This window comes from Perognathus longimembris, chromosome 2 (assembly GCF_023159225.1).
Source record: "Perognathus longimembris pacificus isolate PPM17 chromosome 2, ASM2315922v1, whole genome shotgun sequence".
In the NCBI taxonomy this organism is placed as follows: domain Eukaryota; kingdom Metazoa; phylum Chordata; class Mammalia; order Rodentia; family Heteromyidae; genus Perognathus; species Perognathus longimembris.
In genome coordinates this window covers 110,502,668-110,518,841 of record NC_063162.1, presented here as the reverse complement: position 1 = coordinate 110,518,841, position 16,174 = coordinate 110,502,668, and the positions used below count along the sequence as shown (strand labels likewise).

The 16,174-nt window shown below is 34.2% G+C and overlaps 1 protein-coding gene across 1 annotated transcript in view; it reads left to right on the top strand.

Annotated features, from left to right (window-relative positions):
* Sema3a (semaphorin 3A) overlaps positions 1-16,174 on the top strand; it is a 188,042-nt gene that overhangs the window by 74,253 nt on the left and 97,615 nt on the right. Inside the window, exon 4 of the mRNA XM_048339923.1 lies at positions 1,994-2,113. Coding sequence (XP_048195880.1) covers positions 1,994-2,113 — 120 coding nt within the window. The remainder of the gene's footprint in view (positions 1-1,993; positions 2,114-16,174) is intronic.

Genomic DNA, 16,174 nt, shown 5'->3' with positions numbered 1-16,174 from the left:
ATGTTTCCCTTCCTTCCGCAAGTTCCTTCCTCTGCCCAGACATTCATTCCTAATCCTCCCGGGAAAGGAGGATAACTCAACAGAATGAAGAGTACCCGAGATTCGTGAAAGTTGAGCTTTATCTGTTACACTGTTTTACCTAAAATATAACCTTTGCAGTGTGAGAAATGTACACAATTAGAGCTACAGAATTTTTTTCATATAGAGCAAATTGTAGTCATCAGAATTCAGTGCATAATTTTAATTGTTGTAATGATTTAACAGATAAAAGAAACATTTAGTATCCAGTTGATAAAATAGTAGGAAAAATATGTCTTAGTTATCTCATCTCACATATACTACTTATGCTAAGAAAGTAAGAGATACCATAAATTGAGACTTCTTTATTTTACTTTAAGTAAATCCAATTCATATCTGTATGTGTTTACCTATATATGTATTCAAAGGTTATGATTCTGTTTAGACTTAGAAAGATAAGTTGTGCTGAACAGCAGTTTTTTGAATTTAAATGCCAATTATTCTGCATACATTGGGTTGTCTGGTTCTTATTTTATGGGCCAGTGGAGGTAAGGACAAAATCATCAGCTGCAAAGACAGAATACAAAAGTCATGTGGAAATGTACTCAAGTCATTATAACACTTCAGTTATAAACTCCAACTGACTACATAGGTACAAATACACTCTTAGTAGACACCTGAGAAGTCAAAGGTCATAGAGAATACTTTACAGACTTAGAACATTCACAAACGTTCTGACTGACTCAGTCCTCTGATAAGGTTTGGCTGTCCCAATTATGCTCTAGTCTTTTCTGGATGGTTGCCTTTATTTTCAGTTATATACTTACTTCTTAATTTCAAATGATTACAGACTGAGACAAACAAAAAGAAAACTTAAGAAAATCTAACAGCAAATCAAGAAAAAATTTTCACTGTACTTCTTTTAAAAAAAATTTATTATTAAACTTTTCACATGGCGCTAGGAGTGTGGCCTAGTGGTAGAGTGCTTGCCTCCCATGCATGAAGCCCTGGGTTCGATTCCCCAGCACCACATACACAGAAAAGGCCAGAACTGGTGCTGTGGCTAAAGGGGCAGAGTGCTAGCCTTGAGCAAAAAGAAGCCAGGGACAGTGCTCAGGCCCTGAGTTCAAGCCCCAGGACTGGCAAAAAAAAAAAAAACAAAAACAAAAAAAAACTTTTCACTTTACTTCTTGCTATGTAGAATGCTAATACTTACTTGGAAATTTTAAATATATCACTAATAATGTTTGGTCTTCCTGTTACCTGCCATTTTTTTCTTTGCTAAAATTCAACATTAATTTTTGTAGGGAAACTTTTTTTTAGTCATCATCTAATGTAGGTAATTTATTGTGTAAAAACTGCTGTTCTCCTTATGCCTAGGAAAATCATATTGCTGATTATGTGGAAATTTTATTCAACTTTTGTACAAATAGTTAAAATAGCTTTAGTGAAAGAGTTATGACTGGTCATGTTATATTTGTTACACCCCCAAGATCAAGAGAAACTACAGATATAGATAGATATATAAACATATAGACAGATGGACAGAGACAGATAGATATAAATATTTGTGCCAGTAGTGGGGCTTGAATTTAAAGCTTCACATACTTGCTTACTTTTCTCTGTCAAGATTGGTCCTCTACTACTTGAGTGAGACCTCCACTTCAAGCTTTTTACTAGTTTTCTGGAGATGAGCGTCTTATGGACTTCCTCTTCCTGGGCTGATTTTGAAGTATTATCATCAGATGTCAGCTTTCCTAAGTAGCTAGGAATACAGGCATAAACAACCAGCACCTGGTGAAAGCTTATATTTTTAATGCTTGCAATAATAGCTGTAAAATAATACAATGGTAAATAAGCACTAAAACAGTTGAGAAAGGAATATGAAAGAAATATGCTACAAGACTCCAGAACCTTAGACAGCACCTCAGATAGGCCAACTGCTACAGCTCACTGCCTTCCTTTTGTTTTGCAGAAAGAATGTGCTAATTTCATTAAGGTCCTGAAGGCTTATAATCAAACTCACTTGTACGCCTGTGGAACTGGAGCTTTTCATCCAGTTTGCACCTATATTGAAGTTGGACATCATCCTGAGGTAAAGCTGCCTTTCAAAAGTGCTATTTATTCATGACCTTTTCCTATTCAAATGCTTTGTTACTAACTTCTTCAGCTCTTTTAGGGCCTGCTTTGCTATTCATTGGGACTTATTTCAAATTCAGATGCTGTTTTTAATTTTAATCTGTGAATACAAAAAGAATAAGGCCATCACTCAACAATAACTGTGGAACAGGAGGAAGGCAGGAAGAAAACATTTGTTTTCACCCAGCATTACAGAGTCCAATTCATTCTGCAAAAGCAGCAGATGTCAGCAGGCTGAGCTTGCACTGTTTTCTCTTTCATTTGTGTAGTGCCAGCTTGCCCTCTATTTCCATGCTCAGCTAGAAGTGTCTACTACCTAGTTGTTTTCTTCCATCTAAGAATTAAGAAAAGATGACATCTATGAGCATGATGATTTGAGGTGATTTTACATTTGACCTCCGAACTATTGACATTGGAGTTCGGTTTCAGCTAAGCTTTGCTTTTATATTCTTGATTATTATCTTGATACAGAAAATAAAGAAAATATTTCTTTCATTTAACTACTGCTGCTAAAAGATGTGTTGTGAGAAAAATTTAGTGAAGGGATTATAGTTAGGTGAATTTTAGCAAACATTAAACATTAGCACACATTGCTAATATTGAAAACAGCAAGTTGTGTTTGTCAATTACCTTCAATTATAAATCTTTTTTCTTTAACTTTTGGCACTAAGTCATGAGAAGAACAAAAGTGTTCGAGTGGTGAGAAAATTATTTGTCACAGGATTTACTTCCAAAATGGAATTCAGAAATGCTTAAAACTCAAAAGGATTTGTCCACAGAATATTTCTGGAATCCTAAATATAAGATCTAATCTACATGCTAGCCACTTCACTACAAATCCTAGAGTCTGAACTTTCTTAAAGTATCTGAAGGTATGATATGCCGCTGTTCTTTTTGTTTTCATATTTATACACTTAGATGTTTGCGCCTCTGATCAAATATTTCCTCCTTGCTACCTTCTCAGATATTTTTTCAATAGTCAATCAGATATCCTAAAACACAGACACATTGGTTTTTGCCCCTTTCTTTATTGCAGAAGTAGTACTGCCGAACTCCTTCCACATTAAATTGTACACTTTGGAAGTGTCAAGAACATGCTGTCTATGATCGGTAATAGAGTCGGGAAAGTTGATCGTAGATAAGTAGAGAAAACCCGGGCTTTGGTGTCTCATGAGGGTTCAAACCTCTTTCTGCAAGTATCTACCAGCATCATACTAAAAAATGCATACATGCTGTCTGACTGTCTCATTATTGGCAAAACAAAATTAAACCTTTGGGGACCTAGGTATCCTTACGTACAAATGAGACATTGACTTAGGCCCACCTCTCACTGCCTTCCAGCCCTTGAAGCAGAATGTGGACTCATACTCAATTTTGGTATAGACACTCGAAAATTCTAATCTCATCTGAACACTCTGCTCTCAGGGTATAGCGTTTTTGTCCAACCACAATTCAATATTTACTGCTTTTTCTGAAGTAAGTCGTATCTTTTCCTGGTATCTGTGTTTCCAATCTAGAAAGTTCTCATGGTCTACATAGCTTCTGTGAAAATTAAAAATGTCCCAGTGGGCAGCAAATTCTGATCAAGAACCGTACAAATTAGAAAACAAAATGTGTGTATTTCAAGTGAAAGTAATTGCTCTTTTTCTTATAAGCAAGTGTCACTTTCCTTCTTAAACGTACCCCATTTCATCTGGTGCTGTACATTATAAGATACAATGATTCCTTTATGAGGTAAGTTTGCACTTACTTTCACCTCTCTCTTTTCATATTTGAGGTTTATGCAATATTGATGGCCATTGAAAGTAAAATTCCATGTTTTCCCTCTAGCATTATCTTTTTTCCCATAATGTATTCATTCCCATTTTGAGTTTCTTTTTAATCTAGCTAACAGCACATTTCCTATTTATCCACGTAACTGTTCCTTTCTACATATAGGTGGGTTTGTGGGGGAATGCAGAGGTCCAGGCTATAAATCCAAAATATCTTCTCTGAAATATTAAATTAATATTATACAAACTTCTCTAGTGAGGGGAAATGATTTGGAGTGAAAGTATTTTACTGAGATTCTGAAACACAGAGCCTTTAAGAAAAGTCACTTTCAGAAGCTCAGTGAGTTTTATGTGCATGAAAACTGTAAATTGGGAAGTCACATTTCAGTGTAGTTAGGAGGTCAGAGGGAAGATGATTATGCAATTACCTGGGGAACTTAGAGCAGTCTAGACAGGCAATCTAGGAAACTCTGGAAAAGATATTATCAAGATAGCTTGTCTAGACTACATCAAATTTAATTTTCAATGCTTAAGCTGCCTTCTGAGGCAATCTGCTTTAAATTGATCTATACTACTACTTAAAATACTACTCTTGGCTTTAGCCGATTATGCTGTTTGTGAAGTTTAGTAAAATAGACAGTACATACTTCATATAGCAAGAAAAAGAATGACAATAATGGAAAGCTTGGAAGACTATGAAAGAAGAGAGAAACTAAAACAGAAGCTGAGGGTTTTAGACTTTAGTTCATACACTATTGGGAAGTTTAGATATATCAACTTATATTTTTACTTGGTAAGTTTTTAGATGAAGAATCCTTTTAACTAAATTGTCATTTAGGAAGTGTATATATACTTTGTAAGTTCCTGACGCATACTACATGACATAATCGAATACAATTTTCTTTTAGAAAGATGGTCCAGTCTTTGCCTATTATAAATGAAGTTTTGTAGGAAAAAGAAGAATTTGATTTTTTTTCCTTTCTCGAGACTTCCATCGATATTTTAACAATCACCGTTTCCTTAGCAGTGCTCTTCCTTTAGAATGCCTCATTGTCTTACATTGAATTCCTAAGATTGTTAAGACTTCAGTGCTGGAAAATAACATTATGGATTTAACATTTTACATGGCAAAATGCCACAGAAACAAAGACATCACATTTGAAGCAAATCAGGGCTCCATTCATCATTTAATAGCTTTAGATCTTATAGGAGAAAATTACCACTTGCTTTTAAGTAATGATAGAACAACATGCCAAACATCACCATGTCTATAATTTTATTTATGACCAAAAGACTTCTTTTACTTTTCTAGCATTTTAATAGCAGCAAGTAGATTCTTGAATCCTGTCTTCCAAAAACTTCGTCTGATTCTGTAGTCAATGTCTTTGACCACACACAGTATGTCATTGATTGCTGCATTAAACAGATTTTCTGTTTCCTGTGGTACATTTGGGAATTGGTAGACATATTAATTAACTCCAGTTCTGTAAGATATATGTCAATCAATTCTTGGGTATTTGCCAATAGCTCTTGACACTGCAGATATCTGCCAATGAGGTCACATACTTCATACACATGTGTAGGTTTGTCATAAAATGCCTGCAGAAGTCCACAGAAGGAATGATTCAGGGCTAGAGCACAGATGAGTTTTGAGTTGAAGCTCTCAGCATCTCTTCTATTCTAATGAAAATTGTAAGTCATCCTTAAGAGGCAGACTAGTCCCAAATGGCTTATGGTATACGGTATTTCCCCTTCAAATTTACATCTGCTAATAAAAGAAGTATGGCTTTAGGAGAAATAAAGCTTTGTGAAGAAGTCTCTGGATGTTTTCTCAAATTCCAAATCATTCTCTTCCATTTACTGGCAGGAAACTTAAAAAATGATAGACCCAGATGAGAACTGGAAAGTATTAACTCTATAAATACTCTCATAATGTCATGATCACAATTTATGATAGAACTAAAGGGACATTAAGGAACACAGTGAGGCTTAATGGCTATCTCTTACACATATATCTATATGTGTAATAAAAAGATTGTGCAATTTATCTTTCCCATTAAGAATAGGAATTTACTCTTATGCAAAACTAAATAAAATTATTTTGGGTAATAAATTGCAAGAATAAAATGTTATTTAGGCAGTAGGTAATATTCTGTCAAACAACTGATACCTATAACCTAACCATTGTCATTCACTCTTCTCTCTCAATTTGTTGTGATATTTAGTCTAGTGAAACACACATTTATTTCTAAAATGAAATACCAATTCTAAGACATTCAGACTGTTGGCAAAATAATTAGGATTTGGTTTTGGATACATGGCTCATTTCCATCTTTTATAAGTCATGCATTGGAGCTTGCATTTGGTTTATAGTAAGCTAAGCGAGGTGAAAAAAAGTCAGGCTTCATTGGCAATTTCTTCCTAGTTGTTCATTGTCTTTATCGGAGGGAGGTTGTCCCTCATTTATGCTGCTAACCTGAGCCAAATAAAGTTAGGGTTAAGTACTCTGTAGTGTCTGGGGATTTCTTTTCTAATCTAGTGAGTGCTTGAACCCATTGGAAAAATGACTTATATGAGTTGTTATGCTTAATAAATAATGCTACCATTTATATTGCAAAATTAAATTTTTTAATGGTCTGCTATTTGTATTGGAGAAAAAGCTTCACAGTTCATAAATTCTGAAAGGATGTAGTGCAACAGTGTATTATTCTGTGGATTATTAAAATTTTGAACTGTAAATATTACCAATCAAACTAGCTCTCAAATTTAATTTTTGCCCAAGTTAGGTAGACAGGGCAACTAAATTGTTATTAGAAACAAGACTAGAGAAAAATCAAAACTCATTAAAAATGAACAAAGGGAGACATAAAACTGAAAAGCTACATTGTCACATCTCATTTAAAAATGTTCCAAATCAGATTTTCGTATTTTGACTTGATTTAACTTGAATACTTTTTACATATATGTGTATATACACAATAGTCATGAGAATAACATTCTTTTAATTATGTTCCTTTGTAAAAAGGTGGTTTTTTTTTCTCATGCCATTTTGCCTCTTATTCCTAAGTACAGTGGGAGATGAAATGAAAATATTAGCATGAAGTTCATCCCTTGTATATCCAACAGTGACATAGTTACGTGTTTTACCTCTTATGCTTCACCTGATGCCAGCAAAAAGTGTTTGGACAAAAAGAAAGGTTTCCCGAGGTCATGGTAATGCATTAATACTATTATCAATTCCTTATTAAAAGGAAAATTGCCTCATAATCATGAACAACTGGAATATTTTAGTGCCTTTATTTGTGTGAGGCTTATGATCACACCAGTGCCAAGAATATTCCTTTAATTATCTTGGGTTAATGAGAACCAAAAGCTAACTCAATAGGCAAATAGATTCCACCAAGTAAGGGCCAAGATAAGGTCAGAGAGTACTTTGTGAAATAAAATGTTGTTGTGGTTAAAACAGAGGATATTTGTGAGAGAATTAAACCATACTGGAGAAGCAGGTAGCACAGGTCTCTCATCCCAGTGACTAACCTGGGAGAATGAGAATGAGGACCAAGATCCCTCACAACAACAAAACAAAACAGAACAAAAAACCCAACCCCACCCCCAAAAAAAACCCAACCCACTTACTTTTTGGAATACACGACAGTATCATTTTGACATGGTGTTCCTATTACTAACTTTAACTGTATTTGTTTCTCAGGGTTTTATTTTTTGGTACTTAAAAGTATATACAAGAAGTTTACAGGTAGTTGCAACCACTTAGTAACTTAAAAAATACTTAGTATAGGATAACCTTGTCCATACATTAGAAAAAACATCAAGAAAATGTCATTATGAAAAGAAAGTGGTTTCATTTCCTATGTTCATTCTTGAGAACACTACCATCCCTTTCTTCTAAATCCTTGGGTTTGTGGTCTTCATGCTCTCAGCTGTTTCAGTGTCACCATACATAGTTGGAATGGTTGGGCTGGGAATATGGCCTACTGGCAATAGTGCTTGCCTCATATACATGAAGCCCTGGGTTCGATTCCCCAGCACCACATATATAGAAAATGGCCAGAAGTGGCACTGTGGCTCAAGTGGCAGAGCGCTAGCCTTGAGCAAAAAGAAGCCAGGGACAGTGCTCAGGCCCTGAGTCCAAGGCCCAGGACTGACCAAAAAAAACCAAAACAAAACAAAAAACAAACAAACATAGTTGGAATGGTTGTAATGCTCTTCTCTTGATAGCAATGTCTCACCAACTTACAGCATGTCAACCATTTCATACTACAGCCAGACAACTTGAGGCTAGATAGATAGATGACTCATTTTCATAATGAAACATTACCTTTATAGAGATAGGTCAAGATACTCTTCTGGCACATAAGTAGAAAGTTATTTTCATATTCACGTAGGAATTGACTTCACAAACTCATAGTGAGATTGTTATTGATAGGGCTTGATAAGATAAATAACCCATATTTGAAGCATCTTCATGAAATGATGTACCCTCGATGCTTTAGAGCCTGTAAGGACACTTCTATCCAATAGAAATACAAGGTAAATTTGATTTTTCTAGTGCCCACATTAGAAAGATTAAAGATAAACACACAGAGTCAAACTTAACACTACATTTAACAGTATATAATCATATATAAGAATGTAATGGAAATTTAGATAAAATTATATCTGGGATGCTACAGAGAAGCAGTTGGTTAGCTTAGTCCATTATAACATGGGAGGGGGTGAGACTAGATCTTAGCATTGTACTATGAATCAATTAGTGAAGGGAAAAGGAAATTTAAGATGAGTAGACTGGGCCTTTTTCAATAGGTGTTGTATTTATTAATGAGCTTTGGGAGAACAGTAAAGGATAATTTAGCCTGAATTACTTCAGATTTTAAGTGACCTTGGAATCATCAATTTGTATTCTGATAAATGATGATATAGCAACAAAATGGACTTTCACAGTGATATAGGTAGCATTGCTTTTCTAGATGAGATGTTAATATCAATGGTGAGGAATGCTAACATACAAATCCCAATGTATAAATGAAATATAACATTGGTGATTATAAGAATTATATTCCTAACAATTATTTCTTAACTAAGTAATATATGCCCTCTACTTTGCATTAAATATATTCTTTTGCTTTATCAGCACAAAGTCAGAGGAGATAGTTTGAACCAGTTTATATATAAATATTGAAACACCTGATGAAGTAAATAAGTGTGTTCTGTTGAAAATGCCATTGAAAAGGGGGATGTGGGATAAATGAGTGTGTAGGAATATTAAGGTGGTCGGAACAATGACTAGAAAGACACAGACTGAAAGATAGTATAATAGAAGATGGAAAATAGTACCAGCACATATAGAATATGCTGCTTTTTCAAAAAGGTCATAGAGAAGTAAAAAGTAAGTTGTTTAAAGAAACTTATCAAGAGCTTTATAAAATGTCATTTTGCTGCTTAATTGGAGATAATAGTCTCACAGAATTTCTCTACCGAGACTTTGAACCACAATCCAATCCTCAGATCTCAGCCTCCTGAGTAACGGGGATTACAGGCATGTGTCACCAGCACTCTGCTGCAAATAAAACACTGTATTAAACGTCCCTCCATTTCCTTACAAATGGGACAATGTCATTCTTTCTGATAGAATCATAGAATTCCATTGTGCATATGTACCACATTTTCTTGATTTACTCATCATCACCCCATTTGTAAGGAAATAGAAGGACTTGAAAAAGTAATACTAAGGAAAGTGATCCAGACTCAAAGAAACATAGACTCTATGGTTTACCTCATAGGGAATTATTAGTACACTTCTAAGATAATCCTAAAGGAAAATTACAATATCTCAATAGCTGTGTACATATGAACACATACTTTGATGCTAAGCAAAATTAATTACAAGTTATAGAAACAAGTGGTTTATCATTATTGTTATTTTCAACATACCATATGAAATTATGCATTTTTCTTTTTTCTTTTTTTTCCCCATCATTTTACCCTTGAGGTCATTGGTACCCTGGATATTGTATATGCATGTACTGGAACTAGAGAAGGGAAAGGGGAATATCAAAATGGAGAGACAAAGGATAAAAAGACAAAGCAATGCTACAGCAACTTACAAAACTATATGGTTTAAACCAACTGTAAAACTCATGGGAGGGGGAAAAGCAGGGAAAACAACTTGGATAAGAAATGCAAGCACTGCATTACATATGAACCTGTAATCCCTCTGTATATCACTTTGACAATAAAGAAATTTTTTTAAGTCCGCTCAAACAAAAACACTAAATGGAAAAAATAAGATTAAACATATTGCATCTACAAAGAGCAATTTTACTATGAAAAATACCATTAAGTCTTCCTTTATTTTTGTCCCGAATTACTACACATTAATTTGTATATTTATGTGGAATTTTCACGAGGATACTATTTGTAATTTTCTGCCCATTTTTCCTTCTGCTATTCCCTCCTACATCCCATGAATGTTGGCATATTAGACAGTCTCAGAAACATTCTAATATTTGATTATCTCAACTTTGTGAAGTAAACATCTTCATTTATTTTTTATTTGGGAGAAGCAGGGCTCAGAAAACTTCAAGAAGTTACCTATCATCATGTAGTCAGTTCATACAACCACCATAACATATGGCCTTTCTAATGACATCATTGGAATTATGTTGTACCATGTGTTTATTAATATTCAAGTCTAAATATTTTGAAAACATTGAATTTCCAGTTATGTGAATTGTAAGTTGCATTATCAAGCTCCTCATTGGAAGGAAGATGAAATTCTTGTTACTAAAGATGCAACAGTTTTAGTCAAATTGGTAAAATTCCATGACATTGAAAATTTTTCCGAGTCCTTTAAAAGATTATGATAATAATGTAAGCAGGGAATGTTGTCATGATTTTTTAAAAAAGTGTTTGTGTAACACACAGAAAGTTACATCTGCTATTCATTCTCTCTGCATATAATTTAGAAACTGAATAAAGAGAAAACGCACCTATTCTTATGTATCCAGACACAGGTGGACAGAGTGCTATAGGCTTTATCGTCAGAACTGAAATTAATCTTGAGGAAAAAATTAAAATTCATTTTGAGGAAAAAAATAGAATCTGTATAAGAAACATAAAATGCTGAATGTTACATGTTATCCAATTATCAACTAACAATAGGTGGACATGCTCAAAATTCTATTATCTTTTTGTACAGGAACCACCTTATCTAGTTATGTCTACTGAAATATTACTGTTTGGAAAAAATATACAATTCATTCAAGTTCAATTTTGTGCTTATCATCTCTTATCTTAAGGCGGGGTCTTACTATGAAGATCAGGATGACCATGATCTGGTGCTTCTCCTGCCTCAGCTTCCCAAGTACTAGGATTGCAGAACTATGCCACAACATGTGGCTCTCTAATTAGGGAGTTTTAAATATTTCCACTAAGACAAATATACTTGGACAAATATGTATTTATATTAAGGATAATTCTTCAACTATTGATTTAAATATTTGAAAGGTCCTGAATATCAACATTCACTTTTTTTTTCAATTTTTTTTTTCAAACTGATGTACAGAGAGGTTACAGTTTCATACGTTAGGCATTGGATACATTACTTGTACTGTTTGTTACTTTATTCATTTAGTGTTTTGGTCAGTATTTGTAGTTGTGCTGTTTCGGGCAGTACTATCATTTGAACTCAGGGCTTTGAATGTACAACACAGGTACTCTGCCACTGGATTCACATTTCCAAATTTCTAATTAGTTATTTTTGATATATTTATATTCGTTATTTATTAGTTAACTTTGTTTTTAATCCACGTTGAGTCTAGAACCATGATTCGCTTAAAGCCAGTCTTCCACGTAACTACAGTTGCAGATGTATGCCATCATGACTAGCTACTTTGGTTGAGATGGAGTCTTACCAACTGTTTTGCCGAGGCTGGTCTTTATCCATGATCGTACCAGAATGTGCTCGTTAGTAACTGGGATGCCAATCCTGAGCCATCAGTACCTGATTTTTATGTTAATCTTTCTCTAACCCAGTCTATACTAGCATTCTTTGTGTAATTAAAGATTGCCCCAAGTTTGTATGTCTTAGTGTCCTTAGTACTGAAATAATAGGCATTCACCAACATGTCTGACCACAATTAATTTTTCTTTGCCTATTTTGCTAATATATTTTAATAATGTAAAAATCCCCTCTAATATAAGCTTTAGAAAAGTTGGATCTGCTACCATAGTACAGCTTTCAGATTTATATACATATAGGAAGGAATGTTATTTTGAATTGTCAGGAAAAAACCACATAGAATAATCCATTTTTATTTTATTTTTATTTTCTAGCCCACCAATGTATTTCTGTTGTGCATCTTTGGTCACTGAAAGCAATCTCAGTAGAAGGTATTCAATGTTGAGTAGCTTAAAAAAGAGTCTAATGGGATCCACAATCAATTCACAGTTCTGCCACTAATTTATTGCGTGACTTTCATTGCCACTGAAATGACATTAAATTGGTCTCCTCATTAATTTCACATCTCAGTTCTTGTCTCTTGATTAAAAAAATAAATATTTATCTAATGCACACTGAGTACATACACCTAAGCAAAAAGCTGCTGATTGAGAGGTTCAAGAGTAGTTTCTATTTTAACTAGTTATATCAGTGGAGATGATCGCAACTGAGGATTTTAGCCTGTATGTATCTTTCTAGTATTACAAGTGTGGCTTTGTCTATGTGCCAGATTTCAAGTTGCTTTTTAAGTGCTTTTATCCTGGCAATTTTTTTCTGTGGATTTATATTTTGTTGGCATTGAGTAGCTGCCTTACCTCATATTTAAGTTGTTTAAATAGGAAAGGGTAAATTCCTACTGTCCTACATTTTCTTGCCCTTGACTGGCCTAAATCTCAAGGACAAATGGAAGAGTTGAAGTAAGGAATACCTGTTCTTTTTATATGGTTTCCATTTTTCTCATTAAATGTGATGCAGGGCTTGGAAATTGATGACATCTTGTATGTATCAAAGACAATCTTTTGGGAGCCGGGGGAAGAGGCTGATAATGGGGCTGGAACTAGGACTTGAGCAGTGTCTCTAAATTTTTTTAGTTCAAGGCTAGTGATTTAGCATTTGAGCCACAGCGATGTATTCACATCCAACTATTTGGTGATTTATTAGATGTAAGTGTTACAAACTTTCTTGTCCAGGTTGGCTTCAATCCATGATCCTCAGATCTCAGCCTCCTGCACAGCTAGGATTATAGTCATGAGTCATCTGTGCCACAGTTTCAATTTTTTTAAGTAATTTCTTTTTTTAATTTTTAAATTATTTTATTATTATCTTTAACTAATTGCACATGAGTTGCTATTTAACAGAGCAGTTCATAAATATACTACATTTTGATCCATGCTATGCTTTTAAACATTCTCACCCATTCCTTTCCTACACTCCCATTCCTGCACTCTTCTGAATTTTGTAGGATATACATTTGTAGGATAAATATATATTTTTACCCTCCTCTGGATTAAAAAAATAATAACTTCTTAAGACAAGAAATAAAAATATTTTCAAATTAAAACACTCCATTATTTGGAAAATTTTAATGAAAGTGAATTTGCAAGATTTTAGGCATTTCTAACTTCACTAAACTGTACAAAAGCTCAACAATATTTGATATTTTATTTGTTAATAACAAATGAATAGAATAGTAAGCTGTGTCCACAACTTTCAAAAAATTTTTGCTTAAGAATATGTGTTTGTCAAGCATCAATGGTTCACACCTGCAATCTTAATTACTCAGGAGGTTAACATTTTCTGAGGATTACAGTTAGAAGCCAACCTGAACAGGAAGGTCTATATGAGGCATTTGTCTCCAATTAGCTGCCGAAAAAGCTAGAAATAATGCTGTGGCTTAAGTAGTAGAATGCTAGTCTTGAGCATAATAGATCAAAAGGAGGAGGTAACAAACAGTACAAGAAATGTACCCAAGGCCTAACATATGAAACTGTAACCTCTCTGTACATCACTTTGACAATAAATAAGAAAATAAATAAATAAAATAAACAAAAACAGAAACAAAAAACAAAAACAGCCCTCAGGCCCATCATTCAACCTCCAGGACTGGCAAGCACACATACGAACACATGTGCACCCCCCAAATGTATGTTTTTAAATACTATAACTGATCATTTCCATAGACCTTTATTAAATACCGCTGTACTTCACTTTAGAATACAGGAAATTTAATCTCAGATTGGTTGAATAGCATCTGCAGATTCACGGTTAATTTATGATATACCTGAATTCAAGGTCAGTCCTATCAACAGCTAGTCCAGATTCCTCTTCATTAAAGTGCACTGCTTTGCTTTTTTAGTGTGCAGTATGCACAAGGAAATGAAAGCCACACTCTCCATGTGTGTCAGGCTGTGCAGAACATCTCAGCTTAATTAAATGTGAAAACAGAACCACATAATTTGTTGTGGGTAGGGAAAGATGGGAAGAGAATGATGGAGTAGGTGACACAAGTAAAGATGTACTATAAACTGATTTATTGAAACCTCTTTGTCCAACTACACAGAGATAATACATTTTTTAAAATAAGTTTTTGTTAGAAACATTCCAAAAATTTTCTTAAAATATAATTATAATTTGCCTGTATTTCTCTGGTCATTAACTATATCTGTCTGAACAAAAACGACATCATTCACGGAAAATTTCATGATATGTTACAAAAATAATATTTGCTTACTATGATGTGCTGGTAGCCTCTATAACACAGAAAATATGAATATTTTCCAATATTTACTATTTGCTTTTCATGAAAGTAGCTGAATTTAAGATGATCTCGATTAGTTGAAACAGTCAACACACTTCAAATATTATCAAAGAATGTAATGGGAAACATTAAAGAGGCAAAGTGAACACAAGAATCATGCAAAATTTCAGCCATACACCTCTGCATACAAAAGACAGGAATGGCGAAAAGCTTTGATCTCCTCGGATAGCATGAAAGAGGAGGAATGAAACATCTGTTAGGGGACAAAAGGCTTAATGAATAGGGTGGATACCAGTTGAGTGTTGACATAGTGCATAAGAAAAGGAAAGAAAGATAAAATGCAGAGGCAAAGTTATTTATAGTCATGGACCTCCAAGGTCCAAAGAGATAAAATGTGACTTAGGAAAAAGATATTAAAATAAATGTGCTTAGATTTATATTTAAAGTACTTAGAAGATTATAGTTAATTTTCTGCACATGTTTTCAATGGGTATATATGCATGGGTACATATATAGGTATGTACATACATGGATATATATACATATATGTACATAATATATACATATGTAAGTTTTCTATGTATACAGAATTATATAACATGTTTCCATTAGTACTGATAGTAGGTATCTTAGAGTTATGCAAGTGGAACATTGAGAATATAACTGCTTTTTGAAAAACTCTAATTGTAGAGTTAAGACAATCTTCTATTTAAATTAAGAAAACAAAATTTCCACCGTGATAAAGGTGAGTAAAGTGAGTCATCTCTACACATAGATAAATTTACCTATGTATTGTTCATCTCAACTATGGTGAATAGTCTTTGTTGTTTGTTATCTGGGCAGATATTTCCTCAGATATTTGCTTTCACAAGTCCATCTTCTCCTTTGTTTTCAACTCATGCATTACTTTCTCAGAGCAGGTGTCCATGATTTCTTTTGTACAGTAGAAAATACAGTTATTACATGTACTATAGTAGCCAAATAAACGTAGAAATAGGCAAAGGTGTGTGTGCTATGTAATAAGAGATAGCAAGTATGTCTTTAATACAATATATATTGCTTATTGTGTATGCTGTATGTATATATGTATATTATTCAAGGAGGCTTGGGGCTGGGGATATGGCCTAGTGGCAAGAGTGCCTGCCTCATATACATGAGGCCCTGGGTTCGATTCCCCAGCACCACATATACAGAAAATGGCCAGAAGTGGCGCTGTAGCTCAAGTGGCAGAGTGCTAGCCTTGAGCAAAAAAGAAGCCAGGGACAGTGCTCAGGCCCTGAGTGCAGGCCCCAGGACTGGCCAAAAAAAAAAAAAAAAAAAAAAAAAAATCAAGGAGGCTAGATTATGTTCAAAAGACTTCAATAGTCTGAGTTAAGTGTGACAATGATTTGGAGATCTTCTTAATTGCTACACTGAAGAAAATGCAGCAGGTCTACCTTAAAGTATATATTGCATCCCTGAAGACTGATG